The sequence below is a fragment of the Syzygium oleosum genome, unplaced genomic scaffold (assembly GCF_021117445.2).
Source record: "Syzygium oleosum isolate NSW1041296 unplaced genomic scaffold, Sole_v2.1 Sole_v2.15, whole genome shotgun sequence".
Taxonomy (NCBI): Eukaryota; Viridiplantae; Streptophyta; class Magnoliopsida; order Myrtales; family Myrtaceae; genus Syzygium; species Syzygium oleosum.
In genome coordinates, this window is record NW_026607499.1 from 5506160 (window position 1) to 5528359 (window position 22200).

Genomic DNA, 22200 nt, shown 5'->3' on the forward strand with positions numbered 1-22200 from the left:
CATTACCTTCGAATCCTCGGTTGGTGGGAGTCCGGCCGCGACGTCGGAAGCGAGGCAATTTCCGATCCAAGTGCGAACCAACTGATTGCACTTCCGCCAATGCCATTGGAGTCGTTCTTCGGTCGGAAAAGTGACGGCTCCGTCGAGGAAGCCGTCCTTGTCTTTCGTAACAAGAGCTCGTCGGAAGTCCCGAGCCCAAGTGTTGTAGTTGTCCGGTCCGGTGAGCTGTAGGTTGATGAGCCGCAGCTCTGGTCCGTCGGCCGGTGACGTATAGAGGGTGTCGCCGGGCTCGGGGCGGCCGCTGCTGACTGGGAACGAGTAGGGCAGAAATCCGGGTTGGAAAGCCGGGTAGGGATTCGTCCCTAAACCCAGTGTAAAGGATCCGGGTCCGTGATTCGGGGCTGTCCAACCCGGTCCTCCATTCGAATTGGTCTCCCGCGGAAGGGGAGTTCCACGGTGCAGGAATGCCATCCTCTCCAAGTGGACCATGTTGTGCCCTTGTCGACTTGGCCCGATGGCCCATTGTCCTTGAATAGGATACCAATGAACTCGGAGGCCACTGGGTTGAACTAGGAATCGGCTGGAACAGGAGCAGATTGAACGGGAGCAGGAGCAGATCCGGCGAGTGCCGCGCGAAAGACCGCTCCTCTTCATTCGGATCAACCAGATCTGAATCTTGATGTTGAGTCGAGTTAGGGGTTTCCTCCATTGAAGAATTGTCGGTATTCGGTATGATATAAAAAAAAAATTGAATTCCTACTCGGGTGCTGATTTGTTTTGCAGAATTGGGATCGCAACAACAAGTCAGAAACCAACCGGAGGCAATTCTAAGGTAGCGAAAGTTAGACCAGGAAGTACTGCTTTGATACCATGACAAAAATTGAAGAGGAGGAATATAAAATTTGTATTTCTCAATATGTATTTGTACATGTACATGGCTGTATTTATTGTACAATAAGCAATCAGGAAATAAATAAACATGATGTCATTTTCCTATTTAATCTTCTGAATATTCCATCAATATTCCTTAATGCCGATTGTGCCGATTGTCTGAATCAATTAGTGGACTCAAAGGATCAAATCAAATCCTTTCTCCAACAGTTCCTTTGTCATTTTTTGAAAATTTTCAATAATTTATCCAGTTATTGTAACTCATGTTTGTGATTTTTTGTGCATACGCTATGGAAAGTTGGATTACCCCTGACATGGGAACCGCCAGCTCAGGGCCCAAACAAATAACATACTGGCAAATGTTTGTGGAGAATCACAAAAAGTTGCTTGAGAATGGACAGAAGTGGGTGAAGGAGACGGCAGATAAATGTATGTTCGTCTCAACTCTAATTGCCACAGTGTTGTTCGCTGTTACTTTCACTGTGCCTGGAACCAATAATGACAATAATGGATTCCCATTAAAGGACTCTATCCTAGTTTTTCCAATTTCAGATGGGTTAGGTTTGCTCTGCTCCGTAATGGCCATCGTTGTATTCTTAGCCATCTTAACTTCGCGGGATGAGCCGCTAGATTTTCTTGACAATAAGAAGATCATAATGAGCCTTTCTTCTCTCTTCCTCTCCTTGACTTTCATGCTGGTGGCCTTCGCTGCAACTCTCACGTTTGTGCTGGATAAGACATTGGAGTGGGTTGTTATTCCCATTACTTTGCCGAACTCTCTTCCCGTGACTTTATTCATAGTACTTCAACTTCCCCTGCTATTCCAAATGGTTAAATCCACTTATGGACCTAGCATCTTTCGTGTCGAGGGCATACGGAAGTGAGGCATAATTATTGGACGAGATCATGTGATTGACGAATTTAATTTACGCATATTTGTCTTCGTTATAGTTGGTTGTAGCTGGGCAAATGCGATAATGTATTTCCTCAAAGTATATGAACAATTACTATTCAAAATTATGTTTCACTACCTTGTTACGAAAAATCTATTTATAGAATGATTTGATCAACTTAAAGTTTCATCCTACATATATTTCTAAATGGAATCTATGTATGCATAAAAGATTAATTTACGCATTTAGTACTAAAATATGTGGACCACGGAAAATTTCTTTTTTGAAAACTACTTTTGTTTAGCTTTTATTTTTATAATTTAGATGCAGGAATATCTTCTTCGATTTAAATATTCAGCCTCCAGCGAAATCTATATAGTGTTTTATTTTTATTTTTTTGACCAAAAAAGGGCAACTCTATTCACCCCCTCTTTGGCTTGATACACACCATTTATTTTTGATTGACTAAAATAACCGTACATGTTAGGAAACAACATCAATCACCCATTCGCCCTAGTTTTTTTTTTTTTTTTGGTGTCCGGGCCAGCTTACGCGCACCTCGACTATTCATCGGGAGAGACTAGCACAGCAACCCACCGCCATGGCCCCCCACTTAAATCACAAGTGCTCAGCTGAGGAATCGAACTTGGGACCAGTGCGCCTAACCACACAATCCCAAGTACGCCCGAACCAACTGAGCTACCTATGGGTGGGTGCCCTAGTTTTATCTTTCCCATTGCTATTCTTCACCTTCTATTTTTATCTCTAACTAACTAAAATATCCTTCTACTTTGCACAGTGATGAATCATTAATTAAGCATATTTTTTCTCCCTCATGTTTTGTTTCCCATTACCGCCGCTTCTTCTCCCATCTTCTTTTTAAATTATGACCTATTAAATTTTGTAATATTCTAAGTTTGTAACTTTAGTCCATAAAATCTAACTTTGCTTTTACCTACCTCATCTTGCTCCACTTGTTGCCTTACCAGATGCCCGGCAGGGCATTCTTTAAGGAGAAATTTTTCCCCATCCGGGATAGGGCCTCGTGTTGTCCCATTGTCATATAAATGAATAGAAATGTTACATAAAAGAATCAACATCAAAGCAAAGTAGTATTTTACATATGGCCTGAAGAATAGGAATAAGGTGACTTTGCCCCAATTTGATGAATTGGGGTTAAAGTTCTTCGAGAACACACTCAAATTTTGCCCAATTTCTTTAATTTGGGGCAAACAAATCTGTAATGACGGCATGTAGAGACTTGTTTGTTGACTTCGTCTTGCTGGGGTTGAATGTTATATAATAAATTAATGTCACGTCAAAAATTCAGCAAGACAAATCGTCGATGGCGTTCAAGTAAATAATTTTTAACAAATGTAGCACTCGAGTGATTGCTCGAAAAGTTTTGGCATTGAAGTAATTGCTGCTGTATAAAAGTAATGGCATTTGTGGAATTTTTACCTGTCAGTTTTTGTGTAGATAATTTAATATTTAGATGAGGACATGTTCGAATCTCCACACCATTAAGAGTAGTTAATTTAATATTTGGATTAATCACTTATATTGTCGCTTCCATATTATCCAATTATTGAGATTAATAAGTACGGCATTTCATCGGCTGAAGATTAACCTAGCTAGCTAATGTGAGCTTCTTCGTCATTGAAATTTTTTATCGCTTCTATGTACTTCATCATACATGACAATCATTAGTGGATAGTTTAAGTTGTCCGAAATACAAATTCATCGTATATCATATGGTTTCTAACACTTTCTTCGCGTGTTGGTTGGCCTAACACATGAACTGCAGGATGCAAATGTCGCTGCATCGAACGACTAAGTGGAGGCAAGAATACTAATACCCAAACAGATATAGAATGACATTAAAGGACTTGTCCCGTGTTCCATTGTTATATTCGTACTACAAATTTAAATATTCTGGAAAATAGATCCATAACATAGATACAAATCTCTCAATAAACTGAAATTGACTCTTAATTAGTGGAAGCAATGAATGGAAAAAACAACAAGAAAATTAATTTGACATACAAATTTCAATTTGCTCATGTGACGTGCTCATTGGTTGTCACCTCAGCGTAAACTCTTCTTTCAAAAGTAAAGACCCCATGAAGATGACTCGTTCTCTTTTCTGATAATGCTACATGTACTGCATGTTGCTCAAGAACATGATATTACGTATGGATGTCGTCTGATGAAAAGTTGATTTTCGCATTCTATATATTGGACCCTCGGAACGATATGGTTGAAAGGCCAACCTACTTTTATGTAAATAGCAATTTTCTTCTCTAAGGCTCCGTTTGTTTAGCAAATAATGTTTTGTATATCTAAAAAAGATTTTTAAAAAGTCATTTTTTAAGAAAATGACAATTTTTCGGTATTTCCAGTGTTTGGATAAGGACAGTAGGAGTGCACGAGAACGAGAGTTGAAAATGAGTCATCTGATTATTGCATTTAGTTTCTATTGCGGAAGTCGGATAAAAGGGAGGTTAGTAAAGACGAAGGGCCTAATTCCAAAAAAAACCCCAAACTTTACACTTTATCCCAATTATACCCTGAACTTTTTTTTGTCTCAAGAAAAACCTCAAACTTTTCTCCGAGTCCCAAATCTACCCTACCGTTATAACTCTGTCCAATTAACGTCAGAAAAAAAAAAAAAAAAAAACAGAACAGCAGCTGTGGCGTGGCCAAGCCTTCGCCGGTGGCCGCCGCCACGGCCCGCCGGGGAAGGAGCGGCGGCCCTCACCTGGGCCTTCGGGAAGGCCCAGGCGAGGGCCGCCGACCCCAGGCGAGGCCTCGCCTGGGGTCGCCCACCCTGGGCAAGGCCTCGCCTGGGGTCGCCCACCTTGGGCGAGGCCTCGGTTGGGCCTCTTGTCGGCCTTCGGGCGAGTCGCCGGCGAGGGCTGCGCCCCCGATCCGGGGAGGGCGCGACCTTCGCCCGAGATCGGGGGGCTGCAGCCCTCGCCGGCGACTCGCCGGGACCGCGAGGTCGCCGGCCTTCGGGAAGGCCCGGGTGAGGGCCGCCGCTCCTTCCCGGCGGGCGTGGCGGCGGCCACCGGCGAAGGCTTGGCCACGCCGCAGCTGCTGTTCTGTTTTTTTTTTTTTTTCTGACGTTAATTGGACAGAGTTATAACGGTAGGGTAGATTTGGGACTCGGAGAAAAGTTTGAGGTTTTTCTTGAGACAAAAAAAAGTTCAGGGTATAATTGGGACAAAGTGTAAAGTTTGGGGTTTTTTTTGGAATTAGGCCAAAGACGAAGAGGTGTCAATTTCAAGTGCACCCAAGCATGTTACATTTGAGGAGTTCCCCGGTAGCTTGAAAAGAGCACTTGGGTTGGACCATAAACAAAAACTTGAATGCGAACATGAGTAGGTAGAGAGAAAAATTAATCGGTGGATCCACAAACTCTCAAGCTAATATAAGCCAATGAAAATGCAATCAAGAAAACCCGCCTACCAAACCGAAAAAGAGAATCTTTTCAAACATCAAACCCTGTCCGACCGACGTCGTCGCCCACGCCGGCCCCCGATGTGACGATTGTGCCACCAGCAGCGGAGTACTCTGCGACGGTCTTTGCTGCGTCGACAATTGTGCCAGCATCGGAGTACTTTGTGCGGGTCTCCGCTGAGTCGACAATTGCGCCAGTCTCTGCTGCGTCGACAATTGTGCCGGCAGAGTGCTCTGCGTCGGCGCCAGCATGACGATCGTGGCAGCGGAGTATTCCACGCCGGCGCCCGATGTGACAATCGTGCCAGGGGAGTACTCCGTAACTGCCCTGGTAGTGGCTCTTGCACAGTCACTTGTGCCGGCCGACTACTACACACCCGCGCCTCATGTGACTGTCGTACTAGGCGATTACCACTCACCGGCGCCGGACGTGACTGTTGCAAAATACTACTTGACGGTTGTGCTAGTGGATTGTCACCTATGTAGCACCGATACGTTCAAAAGGCCGGCGTGTCCGTGTCGGACGCATCCGACATGCTCGGACACGCTCCGACACGTGGTCAACAGGTGTCGAATATCCGATACGTGATCAACGCGCCGGACACGCCGGCGATACGCGAGTCCCTTCGTCACCGAGAGAGATGAGCGTGGCGATGAAGAAGAAGGTGTAGGGGAAGATGAGAGGCTACACGCCGTCATCTCCTTCACCTCGCGCTTCTCCGGCGACAGTCATCTCCTTTGCGTCCCGCTTCTCTGGCGCCGAGGACGACGCCCTCGATGCCGTCATCACCTCCGCATCCCGCTAGAGCGCTTCTCCGGTGCCAACGACGACGCCCTTCGCGCCATCATCTCCTTCGCGTCCCGCTTCTCTGGCGTGAGGACGACGCTCTTTTGAATCCCTACTCTCTCGCTGCTCCGTTTTATGCTTTGGTTTTTTTTCGGTGTAGAGAAATTAGGGTTAGGTGAGAGGAGAATAGGGATGAGCTGAAGTGATGGTCATGGGGAAGGCACGATATTATTGTTGATTTGATTTTCACCATTTTTCCTCCTCTTTTCTCTTTTTTCAAGGTTGAAATAGGCTGCTCTGGTATGGGGAAATGGAACATCCAGAACAGCCACTTTAATGCTGCTCTATTTTTTCCCTCGGCGGACTACTTCCTCTCCACCTCCTCCGAGCTCGAATTTCCAGTCTTATTTATTTATGACAAGCTTCATAAATAAATTGGCTTTTCTCGATTTAATTCCCTAAAAAATTTTAAATTTTAGATTTAATCTCAAATCTATTATGAACTTTTTTTTGTCTCAAAATAAATTCTCAACTTTCATCCAAATCTCAAATACATCATGATCGTCCAAGTCACCATTAATTATCCAACATGGCAGTCCAAGTCGCTATTACTTATCTAACATGGCATGCCACATCAGATAAAATAAATAAAAAGAAAAAGAAAACAGAGATAAAGAGATAAAGAGAAAGAAAAGAAAAAGCAAACAAAAGAAAAACCTTAGAGAGAGAGGCGGCCATGGCAGCTCAAGCTCTAAGCTCCTAGCGGCCATGGTCGCTCGTTCTTCCAGCTTGCGACGGCTAGCTTCGAGCTCACGGCAGCCATGGCCGTTGGAGTTTCGAGCTACGAAGCTCACGGCGACCATGGCCGCTAGAGTTCCGAGCCACGAAGCTCGCGGAGGCCATGGTCGCTCGAACTTCGGGTGCGACGGCCATGGTCGCTCAGCATGATGTCTAAGTGGAGAACACGAGCAAATAGAGCTCTGTTTTCGTTTACTCTCTAGAGAAACGAGCTTTGTTTTTGTTGTGATTTGAGTTGGTGTATTTCGGAATTTGATTTGGGAAATGCTCAGGAGTGCATCCCCACATTTGGAGTTTGAATCCGATCCATGTTAGCCGGCATCTTTCAAGAATGTGAATTGGGTTTGGGATTAACTTGCAATAGAGCAAAATGATGGCATCGCTCTTGCTTGCTTCTCTGCTACCTATCTTAACCCTCAAGAGAATTGCTCACGACTGTTCTCAGTTTCAGTGGCTTCGCTCGTACAAATTTGGGCTTGACGGTGAGGCATCACCTTTAAGGTCTATGTGTAATTCTAAGCTAGCATCTTCCCATTCTCAGGCGGCTTCCTCGGTGCGTCAATCAAGCTTGTGATCTTTTAGGTGAGTGGTGCCATATGGCCATGGCCGCCGTCGCCCCTCTCTCTCCCCTTCGCTTGTCCCCATCTCTGTCTGCTCGCGTGCCCTGCTCTATCATCATGTGCTCGCGGCAACCATGGCCATGGCCAGTCTAGTTTCGTGCTCGTTGCAACCGGGAGCTTGAGCGACCATGGCCGCCAGGAGCTTTGAGCTTGAGCGGCCATGGCCGCCTCTCTCTCTCAAGTTTTCTTTTTTCGTTTTTCCCTTTTTTGCTTTTTCTTCTGTTCCTCTTTCTTTCTCTCAATTTTTCTTTTCCTTCTCATGTGTGTTTTCTAATGTGGCTGTACACGTGGATGCCACCTTAGAGAACTAATGATGACTTGGACAATGAGAATAGATTTGGGACTGAAATGAAAGTTGCGGATTTATTTTGAGATAAGAAAAAGTTCGGAGTAGATTTGAAACTGAGCCTAAAGTTTGAGGTTTTTCAGGGTATTTGGCCCTTTTTCTTATGATATATTGGATGTATTAAGGAAAGTTCCTAATGTCAAGTGGCTCGTTTGGTTAACGTTAATATTTTTAGTGTAAATTCATTCTATGGTTTTTTTTTAATTTATTTATTTATGAATTTGAATCAGATTTAAAAATGATAATTTATCGTGTATATATAAAAATATACATTTAATATACAATGTGTCCCAATATATTGAAATTCTCTATTTTTTGATAAATGACATGTCGCGTGTCGTGTTGTGTCGTGTGTTGGTGTTGGTACAACATAGATTGTTACTACCCTATTTTGCACTGTTCGAATCTCACGGGAGTGTCGTAATTGTAATTGTAATTGTAAATAGTCACTTCCCTTTTCGAGCGTGGGACCGTCCAATCTAAATCTACCATTCTCGCGAAATTGTTAAAATTCAGTCGCAAGGCCACTCACCTGACCGTGCAAGAAATGTCGTTCATACGCGTCCTCGAAATCATCCAGATCACTTGGCAAACACGGGAAAGCTTCATCCATCCTTTGCTTTCGCGATCTCCTCTCTTCCTGCTCTTGTTTGGAACTCACGTCACGCTTCCTTCCTGGCTTATGTAGGCACGGTAATCTACCAGTAATCTAAGATACATGGAGAGCGCAGGAAAAGTCAGGATAAAAAAAAAAAAAGAAGCTCCAAATTTTCGCTGATCTAAAGCTGTCTCACCTGGTAAAAACTTTGCTGATAATCCTCCAAAAGGGACACCGGAACAAGAGATTAATTGAACAACAGTGTTGGCAGGGTAAAGGAAGGAATGGCTGCGAGAGAGAAGCCCGAGTCCAGGGAAATGGTGAAGTGAATTAATGCCTTTTATAGGCAGAGTATAGGAAGATGGCCAAAGTGGGGTCAACATTGAAGGCTTTTTTTTTCGCCCAAAATAATGGCTTTACAAGATGATTATTCAAGGCACAAATTACCATAATAAATAAATTAGGATCAATCAAGGATAGCATATGCACAATCAGATTCAAGTCTTCAGGAACAATTTCTTCAGGACACCTTCCCGGAACATTAGCTTAGCTAGTTTAAGCAAATTGTCAGCTTTGCCTTTTATTTTTATTTTCCATGACCTCTATCTACTTGAGCTCCGACAATGAAATTGCATAGCATATACAGGTGTTGTTTCAGAGAACTTTATCTCTTCAGAAAGTTGGAGTCCTCTGATACCGTGTTCGAGCCGACTTAAATCAAATCTGGTTTCATCTTTTGTCAAGGAGTCATTGCACTCTTATAATCCTTCACCATTGGATTGAGATGTAACGAGTCTCAGCTGTTCAACATATATCGCCCTAGACGGTTGTGATTTTTTTGGTTTTTGATCCAATAGTGAGAAGTCCAAAATCACAACCGTCTAGGCCAATATATGTTGAACAGTTGGTATTTGTTGCATCTCAATCCAACAAAATAAAAGATCATAAGAATACGATACCTCTTAGGGACCATAGATTCACCTTATAGACTAGGCGATACCAAAAAATGACTAGACTTATCAATTGCCCTACGAAACCACTGGGGTTTGCCCCGGTTGTCACCCTTCCTACTTGGAAAGGGGGAGGTGGGGAGCTCGATTCTCCACCTTCTCAGGAGGGCTAGGGGTGGAGACGTGTAGTTTCAGATGTGGATTTCAACTCTCACACCCTGTAAGAGGTAGGGTAAAAGTCTAAGAGTGAGTTAAAAGTTAGAGTAGGACGGATTAAAAATAAAAAATAAATTGCCCTACGAGTAAAAGTATTATTGCCTAATTATGCTTAATCTGTATTTATGAGGCACACGATAACAATCATACAGCATGATTAATTACTAACTTTCATCTCCCTTTTTGGCATTCGATCATGAGTTTCATGTGTGATTGTGAAAATTTAATCGATTGGCTGTATAATTATGCACCTTTTCGTTTTCATTCTTCTTCTAGCAAAATATATTAGATATCTTTTTCAACTTTCTATTTGTACTTTTTTCGCAATTATCTATAGTTGAATTTTTATTTCCGTTTTCGCAGAAATTTTAGTGTTAATTATTAGATGGCTTAATGTCATCCAATAAGCCCATCGAAACAACACCACTTTCGAATTTTCCCATTGACAGAATGATTGTTAGGGATGTATGTGTGTGTGTGTATATGTAACAAGTACTTGAGTTATTTAGCATCAAATGAAAATTTGGTCAATTAACTAAAAATAGTGTGCTTTTGCTAAAAAAAGGTACGAAAAAAGGGCCCCCATATGTAAACTTGAATATGATGTCAACCTCAAAATGTCCGCGCAAGAACAATTATAGATTTCCCTTCAATATTTTATGTGGCAGTTTTATTGACCAATTTATAGGCATGCAGCACTAATGTGTTTGAGTATATATAGATCTCTAGACTATTATATATAGTAAAGAGAATCTCATAATTTCAAGAATTTCAATCATTTTTTCACTTCCCCCGTATCTTTAATGACTTGTTTTACAAATGAATAAATTCATTAATGTTCTTTTATCTCTCAAATGTTTTAGTATCAAAATTTGGAGGTTTCTTACTATGCCACAAAATTTTTAGCGTGGTATTGTGGAGCTGCCCCTTTTCTTTACTTAGGGAGATTATATAAGCTCTAAGCTGGCTAAAGATTTCAAGGTTTGAAATATTCTTCATTTTTGTACATTTATCAAGTCCCTTTTCATCTGATATTTTCATTAATAATTTCCTTCCTTTATTTAATGATTTAAATATTTTATAACAAAATGATTTTTCTTTATTTTGTAAATGTCAATTTCTTGTACACAGCCAAAGCGTTTGCACATTTGCTAATATTTATAAAGGGAAGAGATATAATGCTCATTCATCTCAAAAAGTTAGAAAAAAATTCTCCAAAACAAGGGAAAGATGATGATCGACCATTCTGTTTTATTCTCTTCGGTCAGATAGCTCAAGTAGATGATGAAATTCAATAATATTTAAATTTATGGTTTTTATTCTTTTTCTTCACATCAATCAGGGTTTTTCTATTTACCCACTAATTTACTTCCCAAATTCCCAATTTCCATAGTTGGAATTTCGTCAAGATATTTCACATCAGGAAATCTTCTTTTAGGTTTTTTTTTTATTGTCATATATATTTTTTTGTGATATCGTCAAGTTAGGATGAACAGATCAATCCATCAAAAGAAAATACAAAAACTAAATGGTAATTAGAGGTTTACTATCCTCAAAATCCCGACTTCACTTTTATTTAAGTATTCAGGCGATAATATAGTTACATTGATATAAGTATGAATGACGTATGCATTAATATAAGTATTGAGTCGATAGTATAATCACACAATCATTTTCCTCTTTCACTCATTTTCAATCTGCAGCTCAATGTCCCCTGTTTTGACTCTAATGGGAATAGGGTTCATGCAGAACCTGTATGAAACAAAAATGATTCCCATAACCATAATTAGAACCATGAAGGTTATCGCCAAAAGGGCCCCCACTCCGGCATACTGAGGAGGCTGCCAACTAGGACTCGCCTTCCACTCATGTTAAACGCTGCGAAAGGGACCGAGGAGCTGTTCGGCGCCAATGCCGCGGCAGCAGAGACTTTGGCCGAGGCGATGGTGATGGCGGCGGAGGGGGCGGTGGCAGCGAAAGCGGTAGCAGCAGCAAAGGGGACGGTGACGGTGGCGGCGGCAGCGACGGTGGCGGTGGTGGAGGAGGCAGCAGCAGAGGAGGGGACGGTGGCGGTGGTGGAAGTGGTGGCGGCGGCGGTGGCGGAAGAGGAGGCAGTGGCGATGGCGGCGGAGGGGGTGGCAATGCCGACGGTGGCAGTGGTGAAAGCGGCAGCGGCGTTGGAGGGGACGGTGAAGGCAGCGACCGCGGGGGAACGGGCGGCGACGGTGATGATGACCGGGGGGGGGGGGGGGAGGGGGCGGCAACGGTGACGGCGACTGTGGAAGTGGCGGCGGTGGCGGAGGGGACGGCGGCGGCGGTGGCGGCGGCGACGGCAGGGGATAGGGAAGTGCTGGGGACGGCGTCAATGGCAGAAGCGGAGGTGGCGGTGATGGGGATGGAGGGACGGTGATGGCGACGGTGGCGGTGGAGGCTGAGGAGACGGTGGCGGCGGCGACGGCGGGGGAGGGGGCGGCAGCGGCGAGAGAAACGATGATTAAAACTAAGAAAGCAGCCATTTTATGTTTTTGCTTATCTCTCTTTTCCAGGATAATAATATTTATAGGGGAGAGGGAGATGGGGCAGGCCGCAGGCGTTCACACGAAAGTGTCAAATTACGCTGTCAACACCAAATCGTACCACTACAGCATTCGCAAAGGAATTTACAAAGTTTTGTATTTGATCCATTTTTGTTTAACGAAAATGTTCCTTCTGTTGGCACCCAAAATTACCCCTGGTGGGAGTGGGCCGTTCACAAGTTACAGAAGATGTAAAGTACGGCCCACATGGCGAAAATCCGAAAAAGGCCGCAAGTCAGGCCCAGAAACGTTGAGAAGACCCAAGGTAATTATCGACAGGACACGTCATAGAGGTGTCGATAAGTTTAAAATCACGAGCCTTGCACGTGACATCGACGAGTTCAAGATCACGAGCTTTGCACGTGACGTCGACGAATCCAAGATCACGAGCTTTGCACGGAATTTCGTCAAGATATTTCATATCAGGATATCTTCTTTTGGGTTTTTTTTTTATTGTCACACATATTTTTTTGTGATATCGTCAAGTTATGATGAATAGATCAATCCATCAAAAGAAAATACAAAAACTAAATGGTAATTAGAGGTTTACTTTCATCAAAATCCCGACTTCACTTTTATTTAAGTATTCAGGCGATAATATAGTTACATTGATATAAGTACGAATGACGTAAGCATTAATACAAGTATTGAGTCGATAGTATAGTCACACAATCATTTTCCTGTTTCACTCATTTCCAATCTGCAGCTCAATGTCCCCTGTTTTGACTCTCATGGGAATAGGGTTGTTGCAGAACCTGTATGAAACAAAAAGGATTCTCATAACCATAATTAAGACCATGAAGGTTACCGCCAAAAGGGCCCCCCACTCCGGCATACTGAGGAGGCTGCCAACTAGGACTCGCCTTCCACCCATGTTAAACGCTGCGAAAGAGACCGAGAAGCTCTTCGGCGCCAACGCCACGACAGCAGCGACTGTGGCCGAGGCGGTGGTGATGGCGGCGAAGGGGGCGACGGTAGCGGAAGCGGAAGGGACGGTGGCTATGGCGGCGGCAGCGACGGTGGCGGCGGTGGAAAAGGCAGCAGCAGCGGAGGGGACGGTGGCGGTGGTGGAAGTGGTGGCGGTGGTAGAAGCGGAGGCAGTGGCGATGGCGGCGGAGGGGGCGGCAATGCCGACGGTGGCAGTGGTGAAACCGGCAGCGGCGTTGGAGGGAACGGTGAAGGCAGAGACCGCGGAGGAACAGGCGGCGACGGTGATGATGACTAAGGGGGAGGGGGCGGCAACGGCGACGGCGACGGTGGAAGCAGCGGCGGTGGCGGGGGAGGGGGCGGCGGTGGCTGAGGGGACGGATGCGGCGGCGACGTCAGGGAATTGGGAAGTGCTGGCGACGGCGTCATTGGCAGAAGCGGAGGCGGCGGTGATGGGGACGGAGGGCCGGTGACTGCGACGGTGGCGATGGAGGCTGAGGGGACGGTGGCAGCGGCGACGGCGGGGGAGGGGGCGGCGGTGGCTAGAGAAACGGTGATTAAAACTAAGAAAGCAGCTATTTTATGTTTTTGCTTATCTCTCTTTTCCAGGATAATAATATTTATAGGGGAGAGGTAGATGGGGCAGGCCGCAGGCGTTCACACGAAAGTGTCAAATTAAGCTGTCAACACCAAATAGTACCACTACAGCATTCGAAAAGGAATTTACAAAGTTTTGTATTTGATCCATTTTTGGTTAACGAAAATGTTCCTTCTGTTGGCACCCAAAATTACCCCTGGTGGGAGTGGGCCGTTCACAAGTTACAGAAGATGTAAAGTACGGCCCACATGGCGAAAATCCGAAAAAGGCCGCAAGTCAGGCCCAGAAACGTTGAGAAGACCCAAGGTAATTATCGACACGACACGTCATAGAGGTGTCGACAAGTTTAAAATCACGAGCCTTGCACGTGACATCGACGAGTTCAAGATCACGAGCTTTGCACATGACGTCGACGAATCCAAGATCACGAGCTTTGCACGTGACGTCGACGAATCCAAGATCACGAACTTTGCACGTGACGTCGACGAATCCAAGATCACGAGCTTTGCACGGAATTCCGTCAGGATATCTTATTTTGGGTTTTTTGTTTTATTGTCATACATATTTTTTTTGTGATATCGTCAAGTTAGGATGAACAGATCAATCCAACAATAGAAAATACAAAAACTAAATGGTAATTAGAGGTTTACTTTCCTCAAAATCCCGACTTCACTTTTATTTAAGTATTCGGGCGATAATATAGTTACATTAATATAAGTATGAATGACGTATGCATTAATATACGTATTGAGTCGATAGTATAGTCACACAATCATTTTCCTGTTTCACTCATTTCCAATCTGCAGCTCAATGTCCCCTGTTTTGACTCTCATGGGAATAGGGTTCTTGCAGAACCTGTATGAAACAAAAAGGATTCTCATAACCATAATTAGGACCATGAAGGTTACCGCCAAAAGGTCCCCCCACTCCGGCATACTGAGGAGGCTGCCAACTAGGACTCGCCTTCCACCCATGTTAAACGCTGCGAAAGGGACCGAGGAGCTGTTCGGCGCCAATGCCGCGGTAGCAGCGACTATGGTCGAGACGGTGGTGATGGCGGCGGAGGGGGCAGCGACGGCGGAAGCGGCAGCAGCAGCGGACGGGACGGTGGCGGCGGCAGCGACGGTGGCGGTGGTGGAAGAGGCAGCAGCAGCGGAGGGGACGGTGGCGGTGGTGGAAGTGGTGGCGGTGGCGGTGGCGGAAGCGGAGGCAGTGGCGATTGCGGCGGAGGGGGCGGCAATGCCGACGGTGGCGGTGGTGAAAGCGGCAGCGGCGTTGGAGGGGACAGTGAAGGCAGCGACCGCGGGGGAGCGGGCGGCGACGGTGATGATGACGGAGGGAGAGTGGGCGGAAACGGCGACGGCGTCGGTGGAAGCGGTGGCAGTGGCGGAGGGGACGGCGGCGGCGGTGTCGGCGGTGACGGCAGGGGATGGGGAAGTGCTGGCGATGGCGTCAATGGCAGAAGCGGAGGCGGCGGTGATGGGGACGGAGGGGCGGTGATGGCGACGGTGGCGGTGGAGGCTCAGGGGACGGTGGCGACGGCGACGGCGGGTGAGGGGGCGGCGGCGGCGAGAGAAACGGTGATTAAAACTAAGAAAGCAGCCATTTTATATTTTTGCTTATCTCTCTTTTCCAGGATAATAATATTTATAGGGGAGAGGGAGATGGGGCAGGCCGCAGGGGTTCACACGAAAGTATCAAATTACGCTGTCAATACCAAATCGTACCACTACAGCATTCGAAAAGGAATGTACAAAGTTTTGTATTGGATCCATTTTTGGTTAACGAAAATGTTCCTTCTGTTGGCACCCAAAATTAACCTTGGTGGGAGTGGGCCGTTCACAAGTTACAGAAGATGTAAAGTACGGCCCACATGGCGAAAATCCAAAAAAGGCCGCAAGTCAGGCCCAGAAACGTTGAGAAGACCTAAGGTAATTATCGAATGGACAAGTCATAGAGGTGTCGACAAGTTTAAAATCACGATCCTTGCACGTGACATCGACGAGTTCAAGATCACGAGCTTTGCACGTGACATCGACGAATCCAAGATCACGAGCTTTGCACGTGACGTCAACGAATCCAAGATCACAAGCTTTGCACGGAATTTCGTCAGGATATCTTCTTTTGGGTTTTTTTTTTATTGTCATACATATTTTTTTGCGATATCGTCAAGTTAGGATGAACATATCAATCTATCAAAAGAAAATACAAAAACTAAATGGTAATTAGAGGTTTAATTTCCTCAAAATCCAGACTTCACTTTTATTTAAATATTCAGGCGATAATATAGTTATATTGATATAAGTATGAATAACGTATGCATTAATATAAGTATTGAGTCGATAGTATAGTCACACAATCATTTTCCTGTTTCACTCATTTTCAATCTGCAGCTCAATGTCCCCTGTTTTGACTCTCATGGGAATAGGGTTCATGCAGAATCGGTACGAAATAAAAATGATTCCCATAACCATAATTAGGACCATGAAGGTTAGCGCCAAAAGGGCCCCCACTCCGTCATACTGAGGAGGCTGCCAACTAGGACTCGCCTTGCACCCATGTTAAACGTTGCGAAAGGGACCGAGGAGCTGTTCGGCGCCAATGCCGCGGCAGCAGCGACTTTGGCCGAGGCGGTGGTGACGGCGTCGGAGGGGGCGGCGGCGACGGAAGCGGCAGTAGCAGCATCAGCAAAGGGGACGTTGGCGGTGGTGGCGGCAACGACGGTGGCGGTGGAGGAGGAGGCAGCAGCAGCGGAGGGGACGGTGGCGGTGGTGGAAGTGTTGGTGGCGGCGGTGGCGGAAGAGGAGGCAGTGGCGATGGCGGCGGAGGGGGTGGCAATGCCGACGGTGGCAGTGGTGAAAGCGGCAGTGGCTTTGGAGGTGACGGTGACGGCACCGACCACGGGGGAACGGGCGGCGACGGTCATGATGACGGGGGGGGGGGGGGGGGGGAGGGGGCGGCAACGGTGACGGCGACGGTGGAAGTGGCGGCGGTGGCGGAGGGGACGGCGACGGCGGCGGCGGCGGCGACGGCACGGGATGGGGAAGTGCTGGCGACGGCGTCAATGGCAGAAGCGGAGGCGGCGGTGATGGGTACGGAGGGACGGTGATGGCGACGGTGGCGGTGGAGGCTGAGGGGACGGTGGCGGCGGCGACAGCGGGGGAGGGGTGGGTGGCGGCGAGAGAAACGATGATTAAAACTAAGAAAGCAGCCATTTTATGTTTTTGATTATCTCTCTTTTTCAGGACAATAATATTTATAGGGGAGAGGGAGATGGGGCAGGCCGCAAGCGTTCACACGAAAGTTTCAAATTACGCTGTCAACACCAAATCGTACCACTACAGCATTCGAAAAGGAATTTACAAAGTTTTGTATTCGATCCATTTTTGGTTAACGAAAATGTTCCTTCTTTTGGCACCCAAAATTACCCCTGGTGGGAGTGGGCCGTTCACAAGTTACAGAAGATGTAAAGTACGCCCACATGGCGAAAATCCGAAAAAGGCCGCAAGTCAGGCCCATAAACGTTGAGAAGACCTAAGGTAATTATGGACACGACACGTCATAGAGGTGTTGACAAGTTTAAAATCACGAGCCTTGCACGTGACATCGACGAGTTCAAGATCACGAGCTTTGCACGTGACGTCGACCAATCCAAGATCACGAGCTTTGCACGTGATATCGACGAATCCAAGATCACGAGCTTTGCACGGAATTTCGTCAGGATATCTTCTTTTGGGTTTTTTTTTAATTGTCATACATATTTTTTTTGTGATATCGTCAAGTTAGGATGAACAGATCAATCCAACAAAAGAAAATACAAATACTAAATGGTAATTAGAGGTTTAATTTCCTCAAAATCCAGACTTCACTTTTATTTAAGTATTCAGGCGATAATATAGTTACATTGATATTAGTATGAATGACGTATGCATTAATATAAGTATTGAGTGGATAGGATAGTCACACAATCATTTTCCTATTTCACTCATTTCCAATCTGCAGCTCAATGTCCCCTGTTTTGATTCTCATGGGAATAGAGTTCTTGCAGAACCTGTATGAAACAAAAATTATTCTCATAACCATAATTAGGACCTTGAAGGTTACCGCCAAAAGGGCCCCCCACTCCGGCATACTGAGTAGGCTGCCAACTAGGACTCGCCTTCCATCCATGTTAAACGCTGCGAAAGGGACCGAGGAGATGTTTGGCGCCAATGCCGCTGCAGCAGCGACTATGGCCGAGGCAGTGGTGATGGCGGCGGAGGGGGCGGCGGCGGCGGAATCGGCAGCAGCAGCGGACGGGACGGTGGCGGTGGCGGCGGCAGCGACGGTGACGGTAGTGGAAGAGGCAACAACAGCGGAGGGGACGGCGGCGGTGGTGCAAGTGGTGGCGTTGGCGGTGGCGGAAGCGGAGGCAGTGGCGATTGCGGCGGAGGGGGCGGCAATGCCGACGGTGGCGGTGGTGAAAGCGGCAGCGGCGTTGGAGGGGACAGTGAAGGCAGCGACCGCGGGGGAGCGGGCGGCGACGGTGATGATGACGGAGGGAGAGTGGGCGGAAACGGCGACGGCGTCGGTGGAAGCGGTGGCAGTGGCGGAGGGGACGGCGGCGGCGGTGGCGGCGGCAGGGCATGGGGAAGTGCTGGTGACGGCGTCAATGGCAGAAGCCGAGGCGGCGGTGATGGGGACGGAGGGGCGGTGACGGCGACGGTGGCGGTGGAGGCTGAGGGGACGGTGGCGGCGGCGACGGCGGGTGAGGGGGCGGCGGCGGCGAGAGAAACGGTGATTAAAACTAAGAAAGCAGCCATTTTATGTTTTTGCTTATCTCTCTTTTCCAGGATAATAATATTTTTAGGGGAGAGGGAGATGGGGCAGGCCGCAGGCGTTCACACGAAAGTGTCAAATTACGCTGTCAACACCAAATCGTACCGCTATAGCATTCGAAAAGGAATTTATAAAGTTTTGTATTGGATCCATTTTTGGTTAACGAAAATGTTCTTTCTGTTGGCACCCAAAATTAACCTTAGTGGGAGTGGGCCGTTCACAAGTTACAGAAGATGTAAAGTACGGCCCACATGGCGAAAATCCAAAAAAGTCCGCAAATCAGGCCCAGAAACGTTGAGAAGACCTAAGGTAATTATCGAATGGACACGTCATAGAGGTGTCGACAAGTTTAAAATCACGATCCTTGCACGTGACATCGACGAGTTCAAGATCACGAGCTTTGCACGTGACGTCGACGAATCCAAGATCACGAGCTTTGCACGTGACGTCGACGAATCCAAGATCACGAGCTTTATACGGAATTTCGTTAGGATATCTTCTTTTGGGTTTTTATTTTTATTGTCATACATATTTTTTAGTGATATCGTCAAGTTAGGATGAACAGATCAATCCATCAAAAGAAAATACAAAAACTAAATGTTAATTAGAGGTTTACTTTCCTCAAAATCCAGACTTCACTTTTATTTAAATATTCAGGCGATAATATAGTTACATTGATATAAGTATGAATGCCGTATGCATTAATATAAGTATTGAGTCGATAGTATAGTCACACAATCATTTTCCTGTTTCACTCATTTTCAATCTGCAGCTCAATGTCCCCTGTTTTGACTCTCATGGGAATAGGGTTCATGCAGAACCTATACGAAACAAAAAGGATTCCCATAACCATATTTAGGACCATCTAGGTTAGCGCCAAAAGGGCCCCCACTCCGTCATACTGAGGAGGCTGCCAACTAGGACTCGCCTTCCACCCATGTTAAATGCTGCGAAAGGGACCGAGGAGCTGTTCGGCGCCAATGCCGCGGTAGCCGCGAGTTTGGCTGAGGCGGTGGTGACGGCGGTGGAGGGGGCGGAGGCGGCGGAAGCGGCAGCAGCGGCATCAGCAAAGGGGATGATGGCGGTGGCGGCGGCAACGACGGTGGCGGTGGTGGAGGAGGCAACAGCAGCGGAGGGGACGGTGGCAGGTGGTAGAAGTGTTGGTGGCGGTGGTGGCGGAAGAGGAGGCAGTGGCGATGGCGGCGGAGGGGGTGGCAATGCCGACGGTGGCAGTGGTGAAAGCGGCAGCGGCGTTGGAGGGGACGGTGACGGTAGCGACCGCGGGGGAACGGGCGGCGGCGGTGATGATGACGGGGGGGGGGGGGTAGGGGACGGCAACGGTGACGGCGACGGTGGAAGTGGCGGCGGTGGCGGAGGGGACGGCGACGGCGGTGGCGGCGGCGACGGCAGGGGATGGGGAAGTGCTAGCGACGGCGTCAATGGCAGAAGCGGAGGCGGCGGTGATGGGGACGGAGGGACGGCGACGGCGACGGTGGCGGTGGAGGCTGAGGGGACGGTGGCGGCGGCGACGGCGTGGGAGGGGTCGGCGGCGGCGAGAGAAATGATGATTAAAACTAAGAAAGCAGCCATTTTATGTTTTTGCTTATCTCTCTTTTCCAGGATTATAATATTTATAGGGGAGAGGGAGATGGGGCAGGCCGCAGGCGTTCAGACGAAAGTGTCAAATTACGCTGTCAACACCAAATCGTACCACTACAGCATTCGGAAAGGAATTTACAAAGTTTTGTATTTGATCCATTTTTGGTTAACGAAAATGTTACTTCTGTTGGCACCCAAAATTACCCCTGGTGGGAGTGGGCCGTTCACAAGTTCCAGAAGATGTAAAGTACACCCACATGGCGAAAATCCGAAAAAGGCCGCAAGTCAGGCCCAGAAACTTTGAGAAGACCTAAGGTAATTATCGACAGGACACGTCATAGAGGTGTCGAAAAGTTTAAAATCACGAGGCTTGCACGTGACATCGACGAGTTCAAGATCACGAGCTTTGCACGTGACGTCGACGAATCTAAGATCACGAGCTTTGCACGTGACGTCGACGAATCGAAGATCACGAGCTTTGCACTCAATTTCGTCAAGATATTTCATATCAGGATATCTTCTTTTGGGTTTTTTTTTATTGTCATACATTTTTTTTTGTGATATCGTCAAGTTAGGATGAACAGATCAATCCATCAAAAGAAAATACAAAAACTAAATGGTAACTAGAGGTTTACTTTCCTCAAAATCCTGACTTCACTTTTATTTAAGTATTCAGGCGAGAATATAGTTACATTGATATAAGTATGAATGACGTATGCATTAATATAAGTATTGAGTCGATAGTGTAGTCACACAAACATTTCCCTGTTTCAGTCATTTCCAATCTGCAGCCCAATGTCCCCTGTTTTGACTCTCATGGGAATAGGGTTCTTGCAGAACCTGTATGAAAAAAAAAGGATTCCCATAATCATAATTAGGACAATGAAGGTTACCGCCAAAAGGGCCCCTAGTCCGGCATACTGAGGAGGCTGCCAACCAGGACTCGCCTTCCACCAATGTTAAACGCTGCGAAAGGGACCGAGGAGCTGTTCTGCGCCAACGACGCGGTAGCAGCGACTGTGGCCGAGGCGGTGGTGATGGCGGCGAAGGGGGCGGCGGCAGCGGAAGCGGAAGGGACGTTGGATGTGGCGGCGGCAGCGACGGTGGCGGTGGTGGAAAAGGCAGCAGCAGTGGAGGGGACGGTGGCGGTGGTGGAAGTGGTGGCGGTGGCGGTGGTAGAAGCGGAGGCAGTGGCGATTGCGGCGGAGGGGGCGGAAAGGCCGACGGTGGCGGTGGAGAAACCGGCAGCGGGGTTGGAGGGAACGGTGAAGGCAACGACCGCGGGGGAACAGGCGGCGACGGTGATGATGACGGAGGGGGAGGAGGGGCAACGGCGACGGCGACGGTGGAAGCGGCGGCGGTGGCGGAGGGGATGGCGGCGGTGGTGGCGGGGTAGGGGGCGGCGGTGGCTGAGGGGACGGTGGCGGCGGTGACGTCAAGGAATGGGGAAGTGCTGGCGATGGCGTCAATGGCAGAAGCGGAGGCGGCGGTGATGGGGATGGAGGGGCGGTGACGGCGACGGTGGCGGTGGAGGCTGAGGGGACGGTGGCTGCGGCGACGGCGGGGGAGGGGGTGGCGGTGGCTAGAGAAACGGTGATTAAAACTAAAAAAGCATCCATTTTCCGCTTTTGCTTATCTCTCTTTTTCAGGATAATAATATTTATAGGGAAGAGGGAGATGGGGCAGGCCGCAGGCATTCACACGAAAGTGTCAAATTAAGCTGTCAACACCAAATCGTACCACTACAGCATTTGAAAAGGAATTTACAAAGTTTTGTATTTGATCAATTTTTGGTTGACGAAAATGTCCCTTCTGTTGGCACCCAAAATTACCCCTGGTGGGAGTGGGCCGTTCACAAGTTACAGAAGATGTAAAGTACGACCCACATGGCTAAAATCCGAAAAAGGCCGCAAGTCATGTCCAGAAACGTTGAGAAGAACTAAGGTAATTATTGACATGACACGTCATAGAGGTGTCGACAAGTTTAAAATCACGAGCCTTGCACGTGACATCGACGAGTTCAAGATCACGAGCTTTGCACGTGACGTCCTCGAATCCAAGATCACCAGCTTTGCACGTGACGTCGACGAATCCAAGATCATGGGCTTTGCACAGAATTTC

General features: G+C 47.2%; 3 protein-coding genes across 3 annotated transcripts; all 3 read left to right on the plus strand.

Annotated features, from left to right (window-relative positions):
• Positions 1–1181: 1181 nt before the first annotated feature.
• Positions 1182–1775, plus strand: LOC115669089 (uncharacterized). Its single transcript, XM_030590408.2, has one exon. The coding sequence runs from the start codon at positions 1182–1184 to the stop codon at positions 1773–1775; it is 594 nt and encodes a 197-aa protein (XP_030446268.1).
• Positions 1776–16220: 14445 nt separating this feature from the next.
• Positions 16221–18358, plus strand: LOC130140075 (uncharacterized). Its single transcript, XM_056318446.1, has 2 exons — positions 16221–16360; positions 17665–18358. Exons 1-2 carry the CDS (start codon positions 16221–16223, stop codon positions 18356–18358), a joined length of 834 nt encoding a protein of 277 aa, XP_056174421.1.
• Positions 18359–19417: 1059 nt separating this feature from the next.
• On the plus strand, positions 19418–20927 carry LOC130140076 (uncharacterized). Its single transcript, XM_056318447.1, has 2 exons — positions 19418–19751; positions 20854–20927. Exons 1-2 carry the CDS (start codon positions 19418–19420, stop codon positions 20925–20927), a joined length of 408 nt encoding a protein of 135 aa, XP_056174422.1.
• Positions 20928–22200: the final 1273 nt, after the last annotated feature.

Bases quoted from the DNA above. Each gene is read 5' to 3' on its own strand.
- LOC115669089 (XM_030590408.2), top strand. From the start codon at position 1,182: ATGGAAAGTTGGATTACCCCTGACATGGGAACCGCCAGCTCAGGGCCC.
- LOC130140076 (XM_056318447.1), top strand. From the start codon at position 19,418: ATGTTAAATGCTGCGAAAGGGACCGAGGAGCTGTTCGGCGCCAATGCC. The intron at 19,752-20,853 runs GTAGCGACCGCG...TCCCTGTTTCAG, and splicing joins CGTTGGAGGGGACGGTGACG to TCATTTCCAATCTGCAGCCC.
- LOC130140075 (XM_056318446.1), top strand. From the start codon at position 16,221: ATGTTAAACGTTGCGAAAGGGACCGAGGAGCTGTTCGGCGCCAATGCC. The intron at 16,361-17,664 runs GTTGGCGGTGGT...TCCAATCTGCAG, and splicing joins GCAGCATCAGCAAAGGGGAC to CTCAATGTCCCCTGTTTTGA.